Source organism: Orcinus orca, chromosome 20 (genome assembly GCF_937001465.1).
Source record: "Orcinus orca chromosome 20, mOrcOrc1.1, whole genome shotgun sequence".
NCBI classification, from domain to species: domain Eukaryota; kingdom Metazoa; phylum Chordata; class Mammalia; order Artiodactyla; family Delphinidae; genus Orcinus; species Orcinus orca.
The window spans coordinates 4,305,421-4,327,200 of NC_064578.1; the positions used below are offsets into that span (position 1 = coordinate 4,305,421).

Consider the following 21,780-nt stretch of genomic DNA (forward strand, 5'->3'; position numbering starts at 1 on the left):
AATGGGCACAATAAAGCGACCCTGCCAATCAGCCTGTAGCCAGCAATATGTCTAGTATTGTGAGGTCACGGAAGGAATATTTATTGAATGAAAGAATGAGTGGATGATCGATTAAAATGACCTAATGCAAAACAGGCACCTCTGGGGACTTCCTTGGTGGTCCAGTGGTTGGGAGGCTGGGACTCTGCGCTTCCACTACAGGGGGGCATGGGTTTGATCCCTGGTCGGGGAATTAGGATCCTGCATGCCACACAACACGGCCAAAAAAAAAAAAAAGGCACCTCTAGCTTCTAATGTCTAAGCGAATTTTAATTTTTATACACTTATTTGTTTAAGATGCTCTCTTAACCAACTTCCACTTTATTGACTCACTAGATTAATGTACCTGTCCCATTTCTTCTGTGAAACACACAGGCACATTGAACCCTCCACCTATGTACTTCTCCCCCTACCTTTGGCCTCTGTGCTTAGGTAGAGTCAGTTGTGTTTGCTCCCAAATTTGTGTATAGCAGTTGTGTTTATTATTGTCACTAATTGATTCAATTAAGTGTTACAGAAATTGTGGAAACGTGAGGGTAAACAGAAAGAATATTGTCTCTATGAAAACTGGTAAGAAACTTGGGAAAACTTGAAGCGAGTGACTGAGGAAATTGACATCAAATGAGTTGTAGAAACTGGGACAGAGAAAATGGAAGGAAATTGTGAGCCCCAGGTGGGGGGCGTCGTTGTACACATGGATGGATTTGAAAGCATCTTTAGGTTCTCCAGCTGCCATAAAGAACAGGAAATGGGAAATTGTAGCAGAAGAGTTATAGATGTGGTCCATGTGAGAAGAAAGACCCAGGCTTATAAAAAAGAATGAAATAATGCCATTTGCAGCAACACGGATGGGCCTGGAGATTATCATACTAAATTAAGTCAGACAGAGAAAGACGAATACCATATGATATCACTTATATGTGCCATGTAAAAAAATGAAACAAATGAACTTATTTACAAAACAGAAATAGACCCACAGACATAACAAACTTATGATTCCCAAAGAGGAAAGGGAGAGGAGGGATAAATCAGGGATTTGGGATTAACAGATATACACGACTATATTTAAAATAGGTAAACAACACGGACCTACTATCTGGCACAGGGAACTATATTCAATACCTTATAATAACCTATAATGGAAAATAATCTGAAAAAGAATTAATATAAATGTAACCGGATCACTTTGCTGTATACCGGAAACTAACACAACATTGTAAATCAGCTATACTTCAATTAAAAAAAAAAAAGAAAGAAAGAAATACACAGGCCTGTTTCAGCCAGCCCATGCTCAAAGAAGAATGTGTACGCATGTGTTAGGTCCAATTAAATACTCACGGTATGGATGAATTTAAGGTGATTCCCTGAGACAACTGACTTCTTAGATTCACTGTTAGCTGATTGACCAAAATCCTGATTTTATAGCATAAGAAAGCTCCCTTGTCTTTCTGAAGTTCTCTGCTTTTTTTCCTTTTCTTCCAATTTCTCATTTTCTGTTTTCTCTGCTATTTTTCCTTCCTTTTTCGCTACTAAATGTCCAAGTATGAAACTGGTTTTTAAATTTATTTAATTTTAAAATTAATTTTAAATTTATTATATCTATTGAATTCAATGGCGTATTCTCTGTTAATAAACAATATTTCTTTACCTACTGCAGGCTGCTGTTATGGGCTGCTAAAAGCCAAAGGGATGCTTACTTTAACACATACTGCAGACAACTGTGGCTTTTTATTTGCATATTGTTCACATTAATTTCTTCCTCTCTGTAGGCTTCCTCTGTATAATAGTTTCCCTTTGCCAGCATGAAATAAACACTTCAGAAAAAAACCTTATTGGACCCTGGTAGTATATTTTAAACGCTCTAGGGAAAATTATTGTTGAAAGGAATTCAGTGGTGGATTTTGTTTTGTTTTGGTTTGTTTTAGTGGAACCAAGAACCAAGGTTTTCATATATTATATTTGCTTAAAATCAGGCAGAACTATAAACATGTTCCTGTCTGAGAGGAATTTATAGCCTGTTAAGGAGAAACAAAACAGAGGGTTTTTACAAAGCAAGTTTAAAAGTTTAACTGATGGGACTTCCCTGGTGGCACAGTGGTTAAGAATCCACCCGCTAATGCAGGGGACATGGGTTCGAGCCCTGGTACGGGAAGATCCCACATGCCGCCAAGCAACTAAGACCATATGCTACAACTACGACCATGCGCCACAACTACTGAGCCTGCGCTTTAGAGCCCACGAGCCACAACTACTGAGCCCGCGTGACACAACTACTGAAGCCTGCGTGCCTAGAGCCTGAGCTCCGCAACAAGAGAAGCCACCACAATGAGAAGCCCGTGCACTGCAACAAAGAGTAGACCCCGCTCACTGCAACTAGAGAAAGCCCGCGTGCAGCAACGGAGATCCAACGCAGCCCAAAATAAATACTAAATAAATAAATAAATAAATAAATTCATTAAAAGGAAGAAAAAAAAGACCGTGGATTCAAGTCCCAATCTGGGTTTCACAGTTAAAAAAAAAAAAAAAAAAAAGTTTAACTGATGATGCAAGATCTTCTGTGTTACTGAAACTTCTTTGTCATGTTAAAAGTAGAATCTGGGCTTCCCTGGTGGTGCAGTGGTTGAGAGTCCACCTGCCGATGCAGGGACACCAGTTCGTGCCCCGGTCCGGGAAGATCTCACATGCCGCAGAGCGGCAAGGCCTGTGAACCATGGCTGCTGAACCAAAAAAAAAAAAAAGTAGAATCTAGTTCAGAAAAGCAACAGTCACTAGATCAAGAATTAATGCTCACGGATCTTTTGCTGTGACGGGGGACTCACTACCTCTCAGAGGGCTCCACTGGAAGGAGCTTCTTCTTTTTCCTTTAATCTATATATATATATATATATATATATATTTTTTATATATATGTATATACATATATATTTTTAACGTCTTTATTGGAGTATAGTTGCTCTACAATGTTGTGTTAGTTTCTGCTGTATAACAAAGTGAATCAACTATACATATACATATACATATATCCCCATATCTCCTCCCTCTTGCGTCTCCCACCCTCCCTATCCCACCCCTCTAGGTGGTCACAGAGCACCGAGCTGATCTCTCTGTGCTATGCAGCTGCTTCCCACTAGCTATTTTACATTTGGTAGTGTATATATGTCAGGGCTACTCTCTCACTTCGTCCCAGCTTACCCTTCCCCCTCCCCGTGTCCTCAAGTCCATTCTCTATGCCTGAGTCTTTATTTGTGTCCTGCCTCTAGGTTCATCAGAACCATTTTTTTTTTAAGATTCCACATATATGTGTTAACATATGGTATTTGTTTTTCTCTTTCTGACTTACTTCACTCTGTATGACAGTCTCTAGGTCCATCCACCTCACTACAAATAACTCAATTGCATTTCTTTTTATGGCTGAGTAATATTCCATTGTATATATGTGCCACATCTTCTTTTTTTTAAAATTAATTAATTTATTTTGGGCTGCATTGGTTCTTTGTTGCTATGCACGGGCTTTTCTCTAGTTGTGGCGAGCAGGGGCTACTCTCCATTGTGGTGTGCGGGCTTCTCATTGCGGTGGCTTCTCTTGTTGCGGAGCACAGGTTCTAGGTGCACGGGCTTCAGTTCTGGCACGTGGGCTCAGTAGTTGTGGCTCGCGGGGTCTAGAGCGCAGGCTCAGTAATTGTGTTGCACGGGCTTAGTTGCTCCGCGGCATGTGGAATCTTCCCGGACCAGGGCTTCAACCCGTGTCCCCTGCATTGGCAGGCGGATTCTTAACGAGTGCACCACCAGAAAGCCCATGCCACATCTTCTGTATCCATTCATGTGTGGATGTACACTTAGGTTGCTTTCATGTCCTGGCTATATTAAATAGAGCTGCAATGAACATTGTGGTACATGACTCTTTCTGAATTATGGTTTTCTCAGGGTATATGCCCAATAGTGGCATCTGTTTCTAGGTATTTTTTGATTTCCTCTTTGATTTATTCAGTGATATCTTGGTTATTTAGTAGCGTATTGTTTAGCCTCTATGTATTTGTATTTTCTTACAGTTTTTTTCCTGTAATTGATATCTAGTCTCATAGCATTGTGGTAGGAAAAGATACTTGATACGATTTCAATTTTCTTAAATTTACCAAGGCTTGATTTGTGACCCAAGATATGATCTATCCTGGAGAATATTCCATGAGCACTTGAGAAGAAAGTGTATTCTGTTGTTTTTGGATGGAATGTCCTATAAATATCAATCAAGTCCATCTTGTTTAATATGTCATTTAAAGCTTGTGTTTCCTTATTTATTTTCATTTTGGATGATCTGTAAGTGAGGTGTTAAAGTCCCCTAGTATTATTGTGTTACTGTTGATTTCCCCTTTTATGGCTGTTAGCATTTGCCTTATGTATTGAGGTGCTCCTATGTTGGGTGCATAAATATTTGTAATTGTTACATCTTCTTCTTGGGTTGATCCCTTGATCATTATGTAGTATCCTTCTTTGTCTCTTGTAATAATCTTTATTTTAAAGTCTATTTTGTCCGATATGAGAATTGCTACTCCAGCCTTCTTTTTTTATTATTTATTCATTTATTTTTGGCTGCATTGGGTCTTCATTGCTGGGCGCAGGCTTTCTCTAGTTGCAGTGAGTGGGGGCTACTCTTCGTTGCAGTGCACAGGCTTCTCGTTACGGTGGCTTCTCTTTGTTGCAGAGCACGGGCTCTAGCTGTGCAGGCTTCAGTAGTTGTGTTGCGCAGGCTCAGTAGTTGTGGTGTGCAGGCTTTAGTAGTTGTGGGTCGTGGGCCCTAGAATGCAGGCTCAGTAGTTGTGGTGCTTAGCTGCTCTGTGGCACGTGGGATTTTCCTGGACCAGGGCTCGAACCCGTATCTCCTGCATTGGCAGGTAGATTCTTAACCACTGTGCTACCAGGGAAGTCCCTCCAGCTTTCTTTTGATTTCCATTTGCATGGAATATCTTTTTCCATCCCCTCACTTTCAGTCTGTGTGTGTCTCTAGGTCTGAAGTGGGTCTCTTATAGACAGCATATGTATGGGTCTTGTTTTTATATCCATTCAGCCAGGCTATGTCTTTTGGTTGGAGCATTTAATCCATTTACATGTAAGGTAATTATCGATATGTATGTTCCTCTTACCATTTTATTAATTGTTTTGGGTTTGTTTTTGTAGGCCTTTTCCATCTCTTGTGTTTCCTACCTAGAGAAGTTCCTTTAGCATTTGTTGTAAAGCTGGTTTGGTGGTGCTGAATTCTCTCTCTGTTTTTTTTTTAAATGTTTATTTATTTATTTTTAATTGTACTTTTCTGACCAGGGATGTGGTTTTTCTTAAATTAATTAATTTATTTATTTTTGGCTACGTTGTGTCTATTGTTGCTGTGTGTGGGCTTTCTTTAGTTGCAGCGAGCGGGGTTACTCTTCGTTGTGGTACGCGGGCTTCTCACTGCAGTGGCTTCTCTTGTTGCGAGCACGGGCTCTAGGCACACAGGCTTCAGTAGTTGTGGTACGTGGGCTCAGTTGATGTGGCTCGTGGGCTCTAGAGCTGAGGCTCAGTAGCTGTGGTGGACGGGCTTAGCTGCTCCGTGGCATGTGGGATCTTCCCAGACCAGGGCTTGAACATGTGTCCCCTGCCTTAGCAGGTGGATTCTTAACCCCTGCACCACCAGGGAAGCCCAGTGCTGAATACTCTTAACTTTTGCTTATCTGTAAAAGTTTAATTTCTCCATCGAATCTGAATGAGATCCTTGTTGGGTAGAGTAATCTTGGTTGTAGGTTTTTCCCTTTCATCACTTTAAATATGTCCATCCACTCCCTTCTGGCTTGCAGAGTTTCTGCTGAGAAATCAGCTGTTAACCTTATAGTGATTCCCTTGTATGTTATTTGTTGCTTTTCCCTTGCTGCTTTTAATTTTTTTTTTTTTTTGCAGTACGCGGGCCTCTCACTGTAGTGGCCTCTCCCGTTGTGGAACCCAGGCTCTGGACATGCAGGCTCAGTGGCCATGGCTCACGGGTCCAGCCGCTCTGCGGCATGTGGGATCTTCCTGAACCGGGGCACGAACCCGTATCCCCTGCATCGGCAGGCGAACTCTCAACCACTGCGCCACCAGGGAAGCCCTTAATATTTTTTCTTTGAATTTAATTTTTTGTTAGTTTGATTAATATGTGTCTTGTTGTGCTTTTCATAGGGTTTATCCTGTATGGGACTCTCTGTGCTTCCTAGACTTGGGTGACTATTTCCTTTCCCATGTCAGGGAAGTTTTTGACTATAATCTCTTCAAATATTTTCTCAGACCCTTTCTTTTTTTCTTCTTTTTCTGGGACCCCTATAATTCAAATGTTGGTGCATTTAATGTTGTCCCAGAGGTCTCTGAGACTGTCCTCAATTCTTTTCATTGTTTTTTCTTTTTTAAAAAAAAATTAATTAATTAGTTTATTTTTGGCTGCGTTGGGTCTTTGTTGCTGTGCGCGGGCTTTTTCTAGTGGTGGCGAGTGGGGGCTACTCTTTGTTGCGGTGTGTGGGCTTCTCATTGCAGTGGCTTCTCTCTGTTGCAGAGCATGTGCCCTAGAGCACATGGGCTTCAGTAGTTGTGGCACGCAGGCTCAGTAGTTGTGGCTCATGGGCTCTAGAGCACAGACTCAGCAGTTGTGGCGCACGGGCTTAGTTGCTCCGCGGCACGTAGGATCTTCCCAGATCAGGGCTCGAACTCGTGTCCCCTGCATTGGCAGGCGGATTCTTAACCACTGCGCCACCAGGGAAGCCCCATTTTTTTTTCTTAATTCTACTCCCTGGCTGTTATTTCCACCATTTTATCTTCCAGCTCACTTATCCGTTCTTCTGCCTCAGTTATTCTGTTATTGATTCCTTGTAGAGTATTTTTTTTTTTTTTTTTTTTTTTTGCGGTACGCGGGCCTCTCACCGCTGTGGCCTCTCCCATTGTGGAGCACAGGCTCCGGACGCGCAGGCTCAGCGGCCATGGCCCACGGGACCAGCCGCTCCGCGGCATGTGGGATCCTCCCCAACCGGGGCACAAACCCGTGTCCCCTGCATCGGCAGGCGGACTCTCAACCACTGCGCCACCAGGGAAGCCCCCTTCTAGAGTATTTTTAATTTCAGTAATTGTGTTGTTCATCACTGTTGGTTTGCTCTTTAGTTCTTCAAGGTCCTTGTTAAATGTTTCTTGTATGTTCTCCATTCTGTTTCCGAGATTTTGGATCATCTTTACTACTATTCCTCTGAATTCTTTTTCAGGTACGTTGCCTATTTCGTCTTCATTTATCTGGTCTTGTAGGTGTTTACCTTGCTCCTTCGTCTGTAACATTTTTTATTTTTTTTGATGGGTGGTGCTGTATTCTTGTCTTACTGGTTGTTTGGCCTGAGACGTCCAGCCAGCACTGGAGTTTGCAGGCAGTTGGATAGAGCTGGGTCTTAGTGCTGAGATGAGGACCTCTGGGAGTCCTCACTCTGATTCATATTCCCTGGGGTCTGAGGTTCTCTGTTAGTGCAGCAGTTTGGACTTGGAGCTCCCACCACAGAAGCTCGGGACCGACCTTCAGCCTGGGAACCAAGATCCCACAAGCTTCTTGTGTGGTAAAAAAAAAATAATAATAAATAATAAATAAAAAAAGGAAGAAGGAAAGAAAAAAAGGAGTATTACAATATCAAAGAATAAAAAACAAAATAAAATTAGAAAGATAAAAAATATATTAGGAAAAATAAAACTATAATTGAAAGAACTGGTTGCTGGGGGTTCCTGCCATGCACTTAGGTGTCCATGGTTCCCCACCAGTGCCTGGTAGGTGCCCTAGTTATGAGGAGACGCTAATTCCGTGTCCTCCTAGTACGTCATCTTGACTCCGCCCCCAATCAATATATTTTTAAAAACTGAAGTATAATTGATTTACAATGTTGTGTTAATTGCTATGAAACGGAAAAACAACTTCTTTATATTGACTCCAACTCTTTCTTCCTGTAACTGGTGTCGACTTGCTCCTGGGAGGGTTGTATAAGAAGACTACCATCCGCTGCAAGAGAGACCCCCTCCCAAATGGAGGGGCAGTTCCCCTGCCCTCCATGAAACTGCTCTCCTGCAGGGTAAATTGCATCTGTGGCTTCTCATCCCCACCCTGTGTCAGCTGGGGTCCTCCTTTAAGCATGATTTCCACATCGGAACACAATTCTCAGGGTGTGGTCAGACCAATGAAACAACATGTTCTCCTTCCCTGGTTCTGGGCGTTAGAGCTGCTCCTCCCACCTGCCCTCCTTGGCCCTGAATGGTCGGGTGGATGGTGGTGGCGTGGGGGAAGGGTGTCCCCACTGCAGGCTGGATTTCCCAGCTCCCTGGTCAAAGGCTTCCTGCTGAGTCTGGCAGTGGGAGACCCTCGTGAGAGAGTGGAGGGCAGGAGGGAAGAAAAGGCAAGGGTATTTCTGTCCCTCTCTGGAGCAAATCTGCAGCAGCCATACCTCCTCTGAGCTGCAGCAAACCCTGGGTGACCCCAGCCCCTACTCTAGTGTCCCCTCCTCCCCTCTCTGTCTCTCTGACCCAGAGCTGGTCACCAGTCTCTAGCCTGTGGCTGATTTCTGGGAGTGTGTCACCAACCTGCTCAGCTTCTCAGCTCTCCTGTACCTGCTGCAGCCAATACCCTGCCTTCAATTCTTCCTGCTTACATACTTCCCTCTCTCATTTGCTTGATTATTTATATATATACAGTTTCTGTTTTCCAGTGGACTCTAGTGCTGTGTGTTACTTCTAGTAAGGCAGTTTAAGGTTACATACCACTTGGAAGGGGCAGGGGGCTGGCACTCAAAGTATTAGCTGCTTTTATATCATTTGATATGCATTTTCCACATGTGATCCTCAAATAACTCCTCTGTGGGAGGTACCCACTTAATGGAAGAGGAGACTGAGGCTCAGGAAGGGTAGGCAGAGCCAGGCTTTGGGTGAGCAGTTGCCTGAACCCTTAGCCATTAGACCACACTGCCCCATTCAGAGACTTGGACCCACCCTGCCCTTACTCACGGTAGATAAAATCCCAGGTCATGTTGCCCCTTCCTGTGTCTTCTTGCTGGATTTCTGGAACCCAAGCGGAGTTCTCTCAGTGACTCATGGTTCCTGAGAAAGACCATTCAGGACATAGGGATTACGTTTCCTCAGTCAGTTGCTCAGCATCTTCATTTCCCAAAAGTTCCTGGGGGCCTCTTTTCAGAGATTTGACAGTGAGTGAGCTCAGTGCTGATTTTATAAATATCATTTTCTATAAATATCCATTCCATGTAAGGCACCTGTTTCAGAATGATGACCACCTTGCTGAGAACAGCAAGTTTCAGGGTTATGTTTTATTCCCATCTCTAATTACAGCTGAGGTGGGATTTCTTTCTTTCTGTAGCCCCAAGGAAAGTGTGGAAACCAGGACACTGACCTCAACAATTCTGTAAGGTTTTTTTGCAATGAAAGAAATAAAGCTCATGCAAAAATTATGGTCTTAAAAAGTCAGCACAGGACTTCCCTGGTGGCACAGTGATTAAGAATCCATTTGCTAATGCAGGGAACACGGGTTCAAGCCCTGGTCTGGGAAGATCCCACATGTCGTGGAACAGCTAAGCCCGTGTACCACAGCTACTGAGCCTGTGCTCTAGAGCCCACAAGCCACAACAAATGAAGCCCAGGCACCTACAGTCCGTGCTGTGCAGCAAGAGAAGCCACCACAATGAGAAGCACGCACACCGCAACAAAGAGTCGCCCCTGCTCGCCGCAACTAGAGAAAGCCCGTGCATAGCAACAAAAACCCAATGCAGCCAAAACTAAATAAATAAAATAAATAAATTTATTAAAAAAAAAAAGATCAGCACAGATGTTTCTAGTCTCAGAGCACACATAGCTGAGATACCCCGGGTCAATGTGAGAGTCTCCAAACTTTCTTGCTGGGGAGACTCAGATCCCTGAGGTCACACTGCCTGGGTTCAAACAGTATCTGCAGTGCTCTTGCCCTGTGACCATGGGGAGATGGCGCCACCTCTCGGTGCCTCAGTTCTCTCTCTTATGTTGGGGGGTTAGGGACACGGTCTCCTTGGGCTTATATGAAAATTACCTGAGAAAACAGTCGTAAAGCACTTAACATGGTGCTTGGTACAGAGAACACAACCCACAGAAAGACATTACTATTGATCATACTGCATACTATAGTTACTGTATCATGTATAGGATATATAATTACTATTATTAATAATATATCAATATAGATTATATAACTTGCCCATCTGGCATAGCAGTGGGGCTCAAAAGAGGCAATACCTATGCATGGCTGGGGATCCCACCCACACTTGTCTCTAACCATAATCCATTTTATGGACCAATGACAGATTAAAAAATTTACTGGGCACTGTCTCATGCCCCCTCCCCACTTGCTGCCCCCTTCTGCTCCCCTGCCTAATATCACAGGGATGGGTTCTAGCTTGTCCCATGCTGGTCGCTCCCCCTTTCCTGAAAACCACCTCTTCTGGGCTTCCTCTTCCCTTTCTGGAAAGTTCTTCTCAGTCTACTTCCTGGGCTTCCTTTCCTGTCCATGCTGATGACACTTGGGGCTCCACCATAGACCTTCTACCTAAGCATCCTCCCTGGACCTTCTCAAACACCCCTGGCCTGAGCACCGCCTGTAGACCCATGGTTTCCAGATCTGTAGCCCCACCCAGGCTCTGTCCTGAGTCTCTGTCTTGCAACTCTGCCGGCCGTCTCTACTTTGATGTCCCATGAGCAGTTCAAACGCCACCTGTCCCAAACTGGACTCATCTCCTCCACCCACCCAGATGCTCAGGCCCCAAACCCAGGTGGCTTCCTTCACTCTTTTAAAAAATTCCATTAGGACTTCCCTGGTGGCGCAGTGGTTAAGAATCCACCTGCCAATGCAGGGGACACGGGTTCGAGCCCTGGTCCGGGAAGATCCCCCATACCGCGGAGCAACGAAGCCCGTGCGCCAGAACAACTGAGCCTGCACTCTAGAGCCGGCGAGCCCCAACTACTGAGCCCGTGTGCCACAACTACTGAAGCCCACGCACCTAGAGCCCATGCTCTGCGACAAGAGAAGACACTGCAATGAGAAGCCCGTGCACCGCAACGAAGAGTAGCCCCCGCTCGCCGCAACTAGCGAAAGCCCACGCACAGCAAAGAAGACCCAACACAGCCAAAAATAAATAAATAAAATTTTTAAATTTCATTAAACATTTTAACATTGAGGTATAGTTGCTGTACAATATTGTGTAAGTTTCAGGTGTACAACACAGTGATTCATATCATTAAACATCTTTTTTTTTTTTTTTAATTTTTTTAAAATTTTTTTTAAGTCTTCATTGACTTTTTTTTTTTTTTTTTTTTTTTTTTTGGCGGTACGCGGGCCTCTCACTGCTGTGGCCTCTCCCGCTGCGGAGCACAGGCTCCGGACGCGCAGGCTCAGCGGCCATGGCTCACGCGCCCAGCCGCTCCGCGGCACGTGGGATCTTCCCTAAACATCTTTAAAGTGTGCAGTTCAGTGATTTTTCATATTCACAAAGTTGTGTGACCATTATCACTAATTCCAGAACATTTTCTTCAGCCTCCCAAAGAGACCCCATACTCGTTAGCAGTCACTCCCCATTCTCCCCCTCCCTCCAGCCCCTGACAGCCACTAATCTACTTTCTGTCTCCATAAATGGACTATTCTGGACTTTTCATATCAATGGAATCATATATTTTATGGTCTTTTGTGACTGGCTTCTTTCACTCAGCATAATGGGTTTTTTTTTCATTTTTAATGAAGGTTTTTAATTATTTTAAAAAATTTTCATTGAAATATAGTTGATTTACAATGTTGTGTTAGTTTCAGGTGCACAGCAAAGTGTTTCAGTTATACCTACATCTTTTTTTCCATTCTCCTCTGTTATAGTTATTACAAGATATTGAGTAGAGGTCCCTGTGCTATACAGTAGGTCCTAGTTGGTCAATATACATCCTACTGTATGTGTTTTATCTATAGTAGTGTGTATATTTTAATTCCAAACTCCCAATTTATCCTTCCCTTCCCCCTTCCCTTTTGGTAACCATAAGTTTGTTTGCTATGTCTGTGAGTCTGTTTCTGTTTTGTAAATAAGTTCATTTGTATCATTTTTTTTTAGATTCCACCTATAAGTGATATCATATGGTATTGATATTTGTCTTTCTCTGTCTGACTTACTTCCCTTAGTAATTTCTAGGTCCATCCATGTTGCTGCAAATGGCATTATTTCATTCTTTTTTATGGCTGAGTAATATTCCAGCATACTGTTTTCAAGGTCTGTCTATGTTATAAGAATGAATCAGTACTTCATTCCACTGTATGGATAGACCATGTTTTTGTTTGTCCAATCATCAGTTGAAGGACACTTAGGTTTTCACTTTTGGGCTACTGTGAATAATACTGCTGTGAACATTCACATACAAGTTTTTATGTATACATATCTTTCCATTTTTGTTGGGTATATTCCTATACATGGAATTTCTGGGTCCTATATAATTACATGTTCAACATTTTGAGGACCTGCCAAACTGTCCTCCAAAGCACATACACCATTTTACATTCCCGTCAACAGTATATGAGGGTTGCAATTTCTCCACCTCCTCACTGATACTTGTTATTGTCTTTTTAAATAATTATTTTATTTTATTTTTATTTTTGCCTCGTTGGGTCTTTGTTACTTCATGTGGGCTTCCTCTAGTTGTGGCGAGCGGGGGCTACTCTTTGTTGCCGTGCACGGGCTTCTCACTGTGGTGACTTCTCTTGTTGCGGAGCATGGGCTCTAGGCACGTGGGCTTCAGTAGTTGTGGTATGCAGGCTCAGTAGTTGTGGCTCGTGGGCTCTAGAGCACAGGCTCAGTAGTTGTGGCACACGGGCTTAGTTGCTCCGCGGCATGTGGCATCTTCCCAGGCCAGGGCTTGAACCTGTGTCCTCTGCATTGGCAGGCGGATTCTTCACCACTGCACCACCAGGGAAGCCCCCAACTTCATTCTTTTGTATGTGCTATTCAGTGGTTCCAGCACCATTTGATAAAGGACTACTCTTTCCCCATGAAATTATCTTGGCACCCTTTGCAAAAATCAGTTGGCCATAAATGTATGAACTTACCTCTGGACTCTCAGAAGTGTTCCATTGGTCTACATGTCCACTCTTCTGCAAGTATCACCTTCCTTGACTCTTCTCTCGCCCTCACCCCACATGCACCCATTCAACAACTGTAAATTACCTGCCCACCTGGGACCAGTGCCGTGCTTGGACCTGAGCATACGATGGTGAGTGAGATGGACACCATCCCTGGCCTCACGGACCTGACATTCTTCTGGGAGTGGATAGACAACATAGTTATAAAGAGATGCAGGAGAAAGGTGATTTCAGATAGCTATGGCTGCTAAGGAAAACAAAAGGCTATGTGGTAGAGAGTGGCCAGGGGAGGTCCCAGAGGGGGCTGCTTTATACTGGGATGCTGGGGAATCCTCTCTGAGGAGCAACCTGTGAGGTCTGAATGAGAAGTCAGCCATGCAGAATTTGGGGTAGGTTGTGCCTCCAGAGGGGCAGAATTTGCCTGGAGATGAAACTGATACAAAAAGGACAGCAAGGACTTCCCTGGTAGCACAGTGGTTAAGAATCTGCCTGCCAATGCAGGGGACACCGGTTTGAGCCCTGGTCGCAGAAGATCCCACATGCCGTGGAGCAGCTAAGCCCGAGTGCCACAACTACTGAGCCTGCGCTCTAGAGCCCACAAGCCACAACTACTGAAGCCTGTACGCCTAGAGCCTGTGCTCCGCAACAAACACAAGCCACCGCAATGAGAAGCCCGCGCACCACAACGAAGAGTAGCCCCCACTCGCCGCAACTAGAGAAAGCTTGCACGCAGCAACAAAGACCCAACGCAGCCAAAAATAAATAAATAGATTTATTAAAAGGAGAAAAAGGAGGGCAAAGTAGAAACATGAAGAAAGACAGAGGCCAAGCCCTGATGAAAACATGCCTGATGCGTGAATTCCACTAAGTTTGGGCCTTCCCATCATGGAGTCATTGCTTTCTCTCCACTGTGTAGGCCTATTTGAACTGTAATCCCCTAGCCCTCCTAGACCGTACTCCCCATAAGGGCAGGGAGTGTATTTGTCTAGTTCAAATTTGCATCCAGGCAGCTCTTACATGTGACATTGTTATTATCCAAGTTTAAGAATCGAGAGAATTCACAAAAAGATTCTGATTTTTTTGCTTTTCTTAGACAATTGGAAGGCTTGGTATGGTCATGCTAGGATTCTTACCTGGCAACTGGGGTGGGTCTGAGAACCAGTGGCCCCCTTTAGATGGCAGTTCAGAAGAAGAAACTGACACCCAGAAGACGATGACCTGCAGAAGAAATTTTTTACGGGCTGTATGCTTGGCTCATTTATGTTATGTGCCTTCCCCCTACAGGCAAGTGGGTTTGTGACCCCCCCCTTGGACACATAATAGGTCCACTGTCAGGAATGAATGAATGAATGAATGAGTGAATGAATGAATGAATGTATACACTCCCCCCGTTCTTGACATAGTAGCTAGCATATAATAAGTGCCCAATATTTTGATTTGATTTCTCTTCTAAAGAAACGTGAGTTGAATTAGATTGCTTTTTTTATTGTACGCATCCTGATTTAAAGAAATATTCACACACCGCATTTAGTTCTGGTGTACAGTGTATTTTTGTGCCTTAGCTGGGCACGTGGACCTCAGGGTGCTCAAAATTAGGGTTCGCCTCAAAACCAACCCTGTACACTTTCAGTCCAGTAGAGGGCAATAGCAACTAGGAATAGGAGAGACGCCGGTAAGGCATTTCCCCCCCCCCCAGGATCCCTGAACCATAGAATCAAATCCAGGATGGAAGTCACCTTGTTGTTGTTATTTAATATTCTTAATCAGTAATGTACTCATGTGTTTAAAAATAGAAGAGAAGAGAAGAGAAGAAAACGGTATATGATGAAGTCTCCTTCCCTCCCCTTTTCCCCTCGTGTCTGGCTTCCTACCTCACCTCCATCTCAGGTACAATTGTTGTTTTTCTCGTGTATGCTCTTCCAGAGGTGTTTATGCACATGTAAACAGGTACAAATATCTCTGTAAACCCTCCCCCCACTTTACCCAAAGGTAGCAACACAAAAGTGTGTTTTGAGCATACTGTTCTATACCTTGTTTTGTTTGATCATGCAGTAGATTGTAGAACTATGCATAGCAGTACACAGAGAGAAGGCCCCCCTCCTCTCTCTGTCTTTCCAGCTGCAGACTTCTCCACGGCACATCTTTATCATCATCTATTCAATGGGGGGGCTTCTGCTGCCACAAATAAAGCTCAGTGAATAACCTTGAATATATTTTGCACACACTTGAGTATGTCTATAGCAGTGGCCATTGGCTCCAGCTGCACATGAGAATGACGAAGGGGGCTTTTAAAAATCCCGCCCCCCAAGCCATACCTCAGATCAACTACATCAGAATCCCCGAGCATGGGACCAGGGCACACAGGGAGCCCTGTGTGCTGTTGACATCTAGAGGAAACTGGTTGAGAGCACATAGATTTCTAAATTTGCTAGATATTGACAAATGGCTTCCATGGATGGTTCTACCAACTTGCCCTCTCACTGGCTTGTATGAGAGGGCCTGGGTGTTCACAGCCTCACTAACAAAACATGCTTGTCAAACTTTGCTTTTTGCTAACCTGCTAGTTTTTTTTTTTTTTTTAAGATATCACAGTTTTGCTTTAATTTGCATTTTTCTTATTAGGGCTTGAGATTGAACATCTTCTCATGTGTTTAAGAGCCTTCTGATCTGTCTGGTCATATCCTGTGCCCACTTTCCTTTTCTCTCTCTCTTTTTTTTTTTTGGCCGTGCCACATGCCTTGCAGGATCTTAGTTGCCTGACCAGGGATTGAACCCCAGGCCCCACGCAGTGGAAACAGAGAGTCCTAACCACTGGACGGCCAGGGAATTCCCTCTTTTCTCTTTTTTAGGTTGGTTTCTCTACAGGTCAGCAAGACAAATTCTTTGTGATTTGAGTTGCAAATACTTTCTACTGCCTTGCCTTTTGTTTTGTTTTGTTTTTTCCCATCGAAGAAGACTTTTTACATATTTGAATGTATCCATCTTTTGTTATGGCTTCTGTGGTTTTTTGTTTTGTTTTGTTTTTTCCGTACCACGGGCCCAGCCGCTCCGCAGCATGTGGGATCTTCCCGAACCGGGGCACGACCCGTGTCCCCTGCATCGGCAGGCGGACTCTCAACCACTGCGCCACCAGGGAAGCCCCGCTTCTGTGTTTTGAGTCATAGTTAGAAAGACCTTTCTCATTCCAGTATTATAAAGGAAGCTTCCCACGTTTTCTTCTGGCACTTTGTGGTTTCCTTAATTTACAGGCAAATCTTGATCCTTTTGGTATTTACCCTGATCTGTGGTGTGAGGTATGGATTCATCTTTGTTCTTTCCAATGGCCGATTGTCCCATTACCTTTATCAAGAAGTAAGGTAGGAGCTGCATCAAACTGGAATTTCTTTGTTTTTGTCTTTGTATTTATAGCAACATCAGCTCCCACTTTCCTGTAAATGTGGTCCCATCCACCCCCTCCCCCCATTTACCTGTTCGATGCTTGATCGATTGATTTTTGTTTGTTTGCCATTGAGAATTTTATTACTAATCGGACATTGTTCTGACCTTTGGGGTTTCTATTTAGGATTTATTTTAGTTATTAACCAACAACGATGACCTTTTGTTGAAGGTCTAATATATCTGTTTATAAGTATCGGTTCCGTTAATCATAAAGCAAACCTATGGTGTCAGTACTATTATTATTCCATTGGAGGAAAGTAATCAGAGAGTTTTTCAGGCTTGTCCAAGGGCCCACAGTTAAAAAGAGGCAGGGCTAGATGCAATGCAAGAGCCAGGTCTCTGGGGTCTGGGCTTTTTACTTGCCTTGACCCTGTAACTCATCTTTGTGGAATGATTGCAGGAGGGAATGAATGAGCGAGTCAGTGAGGGCAAAAAGAAGACAGAATGAGTCAGCTCCTGCCCTCGGAGGAACCCAAAGGGGGAGATAAGCTGTGAATGCAAATAACCGGAACACAAAGTAAACAGTGATCCCACCAGCATTTTGGAAGCAGTCCACTTTCTAGTCCCTCCTATTCAAAAATGCTTAATTCTTTCCAATTCCTCCCTACCTAGAAACCAGGGAGCCATACACTGGGGCAGGGGCAGTCTCCTTGGGTTTGATGCATTAAGTCACCCACTTGGAGATCCCCTGTGGAGCCCAGCAGCCTGGTGGGGGGGCAAGGGGGGAGGGGGATAGAGGGAGGGGATAGAGGGGAGGTGAGTATAGGTAGGAGGGAGGGGGGTTACGGAAGTGGGAGGAGCAAGGAGGAGGAGGGGAGGCGAGGGAGAAAATGAGGAGACAGGCTCAAGGAGTGAGGACGGAGAAGGACAAGAGAAGAGAGGGAAAGGAGAAACAGGGCTTGGGGAGGAGGAAATGGGGGGAGGAGCTGGGGGAGTGGGAGAAGGAGGAAAGGGCTGGGGGATAGAGGAGAAGAGGGGGTAGGGAGAAGAGGAGGAGGAGGAAGGAGGAGGCGGGGGGAAAGAAGTCCCCTCCTCCAGCCCCCAGCGCAGAGTTGCGCAACTCACTCGGGCTGGGATTGGTCGCTGTCACGTAAAGACGCCCCGCCCTCGACGCCCTACGACCAATAGCGAGAGGAGGCGGGGCGGGATGCGTCCTGGGAGGCCAATGGCTGGAGGGGGGCGGGGCGGCGCGGCCTAGGTCTGGCGCGCGCTCACGGCGCTTTCGGAGCCAGAGCAGCGCTCGGAGCTCAGAGCTCGCTTTCCCCGGCCGCTGTCGCCGCCGCTGCCCGCCCGCCCGCCCTTGGAGCGTCCCCGCCCCGCTCTGCTCTGGTCCCTGCAGCCGTCCCGGAGCGCGCTTATCTGTCGCTGCGAGCACAGTATCCACGTTGCGGCATCGCGGCGATGGCCACCAAGATCGACAAAGAGGCTTGCCGGACGGCGTACAACCTGGTGCGCGACGACGGCTCGGCCGTCATCTGGTGAGGAACTTTCCTTTGCTCTCCAAGCCCCGCTCCCGAGCTCGCAAGGGGCCTGGTGCACTGAGCCGTCTTCCAGACCGGACGGATGAAGGGTCATCCCGTGCTGTCTTCCCGCAGCCTTAACCCAGGACGGCGTGGAAAGCCAGCGCTGGCTTCTCCCTAGCCAGAGCATCTTTTAGATTGTCCTGCTGGAAGCTCGGCACTGTGCAGCTACCAACGCTGATATGTGTGTGTGTGTTTTTCTCTTCTCCCAATCCAAAGGGTGACTTTTAAATATGACGGCTCCACCATCGTCCCCGGCGAGCAGGGAGAGGAATATCAGGACTTCATCCAACAGTGCACAGGTAGGGAGACGCGCCATCTGGGGGATACTGTCTTCTGGGATACTGTCAGTGCCGGGGAGGGGCGGCAGAGGCCAAACTGGGCGGAGCCTGTGGCCACCCTGGGCGCCTCTGGCACTGTAGGAACCAGATTTGAGCGTTCTGAAGCCTCACAAAGGCTTCTCCCCTCTGGGCATCCAGAGCGATCAGAGGCGACCGCCTGGCTTCCTCTCTCCCAAGGTAGCCTTTTCAGGCACGGCAGCTCCTTTGCCTCCTGCGGGTCGCTAGTTTTCCACCGTCAACTGCCGCTGTTCCAAACTCCTGGCTCCAGCCCTCCCCGCTTTCCCCTTCCACCGGTCAGTGAGCCCCAATAAAAACAATCCTAGCGTTTATTGCAGGAGCTAGAAACGGTCCGCTTCACCACCCCCCTTCTCCCACAATCATTGTCCGTGTGCTGGTGAAATGTTTTTATTTGTAGACTATAGAACCAGATATGAAAGTGTACCCACCGTAGGATCCCATGTATATGAAATGATAGAAAAGGCAAAGCCAATCTGTGGTGTGAGAAGTCAGAAGAATGGGCATATTTGCGGGTAGATAGGCACTGGTGGGGGGCGGGAGGGGCACCCGGAAGGTGGTGTGGGGTCGGGTGGGGTTGAAAATGTATTTTGATCTGTGAGGCGGTTGAACAGGTTTCTACATATGTAAGAAATCTTTCAAGCAGGATCCTTAGGGTTTGTAAACTTTCTGCCCTTCCCTGCGGTGTGTTGAACCATTAGGAGGAAAGAACGCACGCAGGTAGAACCACAACCCCCCATCCCCACCCCATAGAAGCAAAAGGCCCAGCATCGTTGGTAATAGGGCCTTTTAAAGCTGAGATTGGAGAATGGGCTCTTTTCCAGGCTCTGGTCTCTAGCTTGGAAACACATAGATTCAGACACAGGCAGTGCAGCCTGGAGGTTAGGGTGGGGACTCAGTCAGCAAGGTGGGTTGGAATCCCCGCGTGGCCACCCTCTAGCTGTGTGGTTTGGGGCAAGTTACTTTAACTCTCGGGGCCTTGGTTTCCTCTCCTGTAATCTTAGAGGGCTGTTGTGAGAATTGGTGAGTCAGTGCCTGTGCAAACGACATGGTCATTTGTGAAATAAATAAAAAGTACTCATCGTGCCCAGGATCATGCGACGGCCCCCTTCCTTTATTCAAATGGTATTTTGCATTTACTCTAATTAAAAGAATGTTTATGAAGTGTCTGCTATGGGCTGGGTGGTACTGAGCTTTGTTTATTTTTTAAATCTTCTTTCAACTAGAACGTCTTCCTGAGTGCTGCCTCTAGACGTTCACTCACTGCTTTTGGAAAGGATTGTTTAAAATATCAGATGTGTGAAGTACTTTCACAACTCACATCTAATGAGGTGCACGGGGCCTCTTGTGGAGAGCGGGGTGGGGGTGGGGGCTGGGTTCCAATCCTGGCGGAGGAGCCCAGTCTCTGAACCACCTCTATCCTTCCGCCACCACGATGACTGCTTTTACTAGTGGAGTAAGTGCAGACTCCTGGCTTTCACCCCATCTGGTATATTACTGGGAGTTTCAGCAGTATTTTTTGCCTTGCTGTCTCTGAGGCTTTGTCGTAGGCCGGCTTCTTTCCTCCCTTGACAGTAAGGTAGCAGTTTCCTCCTGCCGGCCATCCATCACCCCACCCCCCCATCAGAATGGGGTCTTCCCCTGCCCCCGCCCCCTGCCTCTGAAGCTATTGTTCTCTCCATGGAGTAGGAGAAGGTGACCCCGGGAAGAAAGGGCATCCTGTGAGTAGGTTCCGAACAGATGCTCCTGGCCATGGGGCGAGGCTGTGGTCAGAGAACACTTCCTCCCTCCCTGGAGCTTTGCGGTTTGCTAGTCGGACCCTTCCCCCAATGACAGGAATGGGAGTGGGGAGGGCCTGGTGGGAGAACTAAAAATGCTCTCCCTGCTGCTTGTTGATCTTATGAATGGGCTGTGGGATCTGAAGGCTCCGTCTGCTTTGGCTGGAAGTCCACCTTCCTTCCCCAGCCATCTGTTGGACAAATGTATAGGCGCGTTATGGTTGCCGTGTCTGCTCTTGTTTGTGTTAGAAAAGCTGGTTGCATCCCACTGCCGTGTCCTCATAACCCAGTGACCAAGGATTCAGAACGCTGAGTAGTAACTTTCTATATGCAAGTCACTACGCTGGACGTGCCTTGTCTCTGTTACTTCCATAGATGAGGAAACCAAGACCCAGAGAGGTTAAGTGACTTGCCAGAGATCACACAGCAAGGTCGTGGCAGAGCTGGGACTTGAACCCGGGCAGGCTGGCTCCGAGGTCTGTGCTCTTGGCCCCTTCTTGCTGAGGAAGTGGTTTAGGCTCTCATTTCTAAGCCATGAGGATTCTTCAGTGACACAGCAGGTTCCGGTCAGGGCTTGTGGGGTTGTTTGCAGGTTACAAAAGACACATTTGCCTGTTCGCGTGACGCAGGGAGGCTTCTTGGTGGCCCTCATCCCCAGCCAGGTGTCCTGACAGGCCTGAGGCTCCCGTGCTCTGCAGACAGGCTCCCGCTCTGGTCCAGCCTTCCTATTTCCAAACCTCTCACAAGGTCACAGCGGACCTGGGAGCCTGAAAACGGCACCTGGTCTCCCCTCCGTCTGCACTGTGGGGATGAGGGGGTGGAGGGTCCCCGGGCTCTCTCTCCTCCCTGACAGCCCCTCCTTGGGCATCGTCTGTCTGCAACACCCTCCTTCACCTCTCCTGTGCTCTCTGGCTACTGTCTTCCTTCTCCTGTCCTTCCCCCAGGTTTTCCAGAATGGAATGTGCCCGTGCAGCCTCTCCCTGTCACCTCTCCTCAGCCCCCAGGCTGGCCTGTCCTTGTCTGCAGGAGGTGCTTCCCGAAGGTCGTGGATCTGGAAAGTCGCTGGGCCCTCGGCCTCCTGTTTCTTTCTGCCGGCAGGATTTGGAGTCCTCCGCGCCCCGCACTGGCTCGTCTGGCGCTGGGCTCACCTGGCCCCCTTCCTGCTGCACGAAGTGCTCCATCACCGCCTCTGCGCTTGCTCCTTGCCCCAAACTTCAGTCCGTGTGGAATGGTGGGAGATCTGTCAGGGGCGGTGAGAGATGCCCAGTGCAGTTAGCTTGAGCAAAAAAAAAAAAAAAAAAAAAAAGCAGTGTAGCTTCCACGGTTGGCAAGTCCAGGCCAAGTAGCAGCTGCAGGTAAGGCTGCCCAAACTCAACCTCCCCTCCTGCTGCTGCTAGCTCTGTCTTCCTCCTTTATTGCCCTTCTTGGGGGCAGGAGGGCAGGTTCTCCCTGAGCGGTGATGCAGATGCCCGCTAACCATCCCAGCTTCC

The 21,780-nt window shown here is 46.5% G+C and overlaps 1 protein-coding gene and 1 long non-coding RNA gene across 3 annotated transcripts in view; both read left to right on the forward strand.

Moving 5' to 3' along the window:
- The window catches only part of LOC117196709 (uncharacterized), a 30,036-nt gene extending 12,665 nt beyond the window's left edge, over window positions 1-17,371 (forward strand). The window contains exon 4 of the long non-coding RNA XR_004477026.2: window positions 14,992-17,371. This is a non-coding gene — a long non-coding RNA (uncharacterized LOC117196709). The remainder of the gene's footprint in view (window positions 1-14,991) is intronic.
- Window positions 17,372-17,867: 496 nt separating this feature from the next.
- COTL1 (coactosin like F-actin binding protein 1) overlaps window positions 17,868-21,780 on the forward strand; it is a 43,828-nt gene continuing 39,915 nt past the window's right edge. The window contains exons 1-2 of one of the 2 annotated variants that reach the window (XM_004280087.3): window positions 17,868-18,114; window positions 18,376-18,458. In XM_004280087.3, the coding sequence (XP_004280135.1) occupies window positions 18,038-18,114; window positions 18,376-18,458 (160 nt within the window). In that variant the 5' untranslated portion in view covers window positions 17,868-18,037. The remainder of the gene's footprint in view (window positions 18,115-18,375; window positions 18,459-21,780) is intronic. The other variant, XM_049704097.1, reaches the window with a different exon arrangement.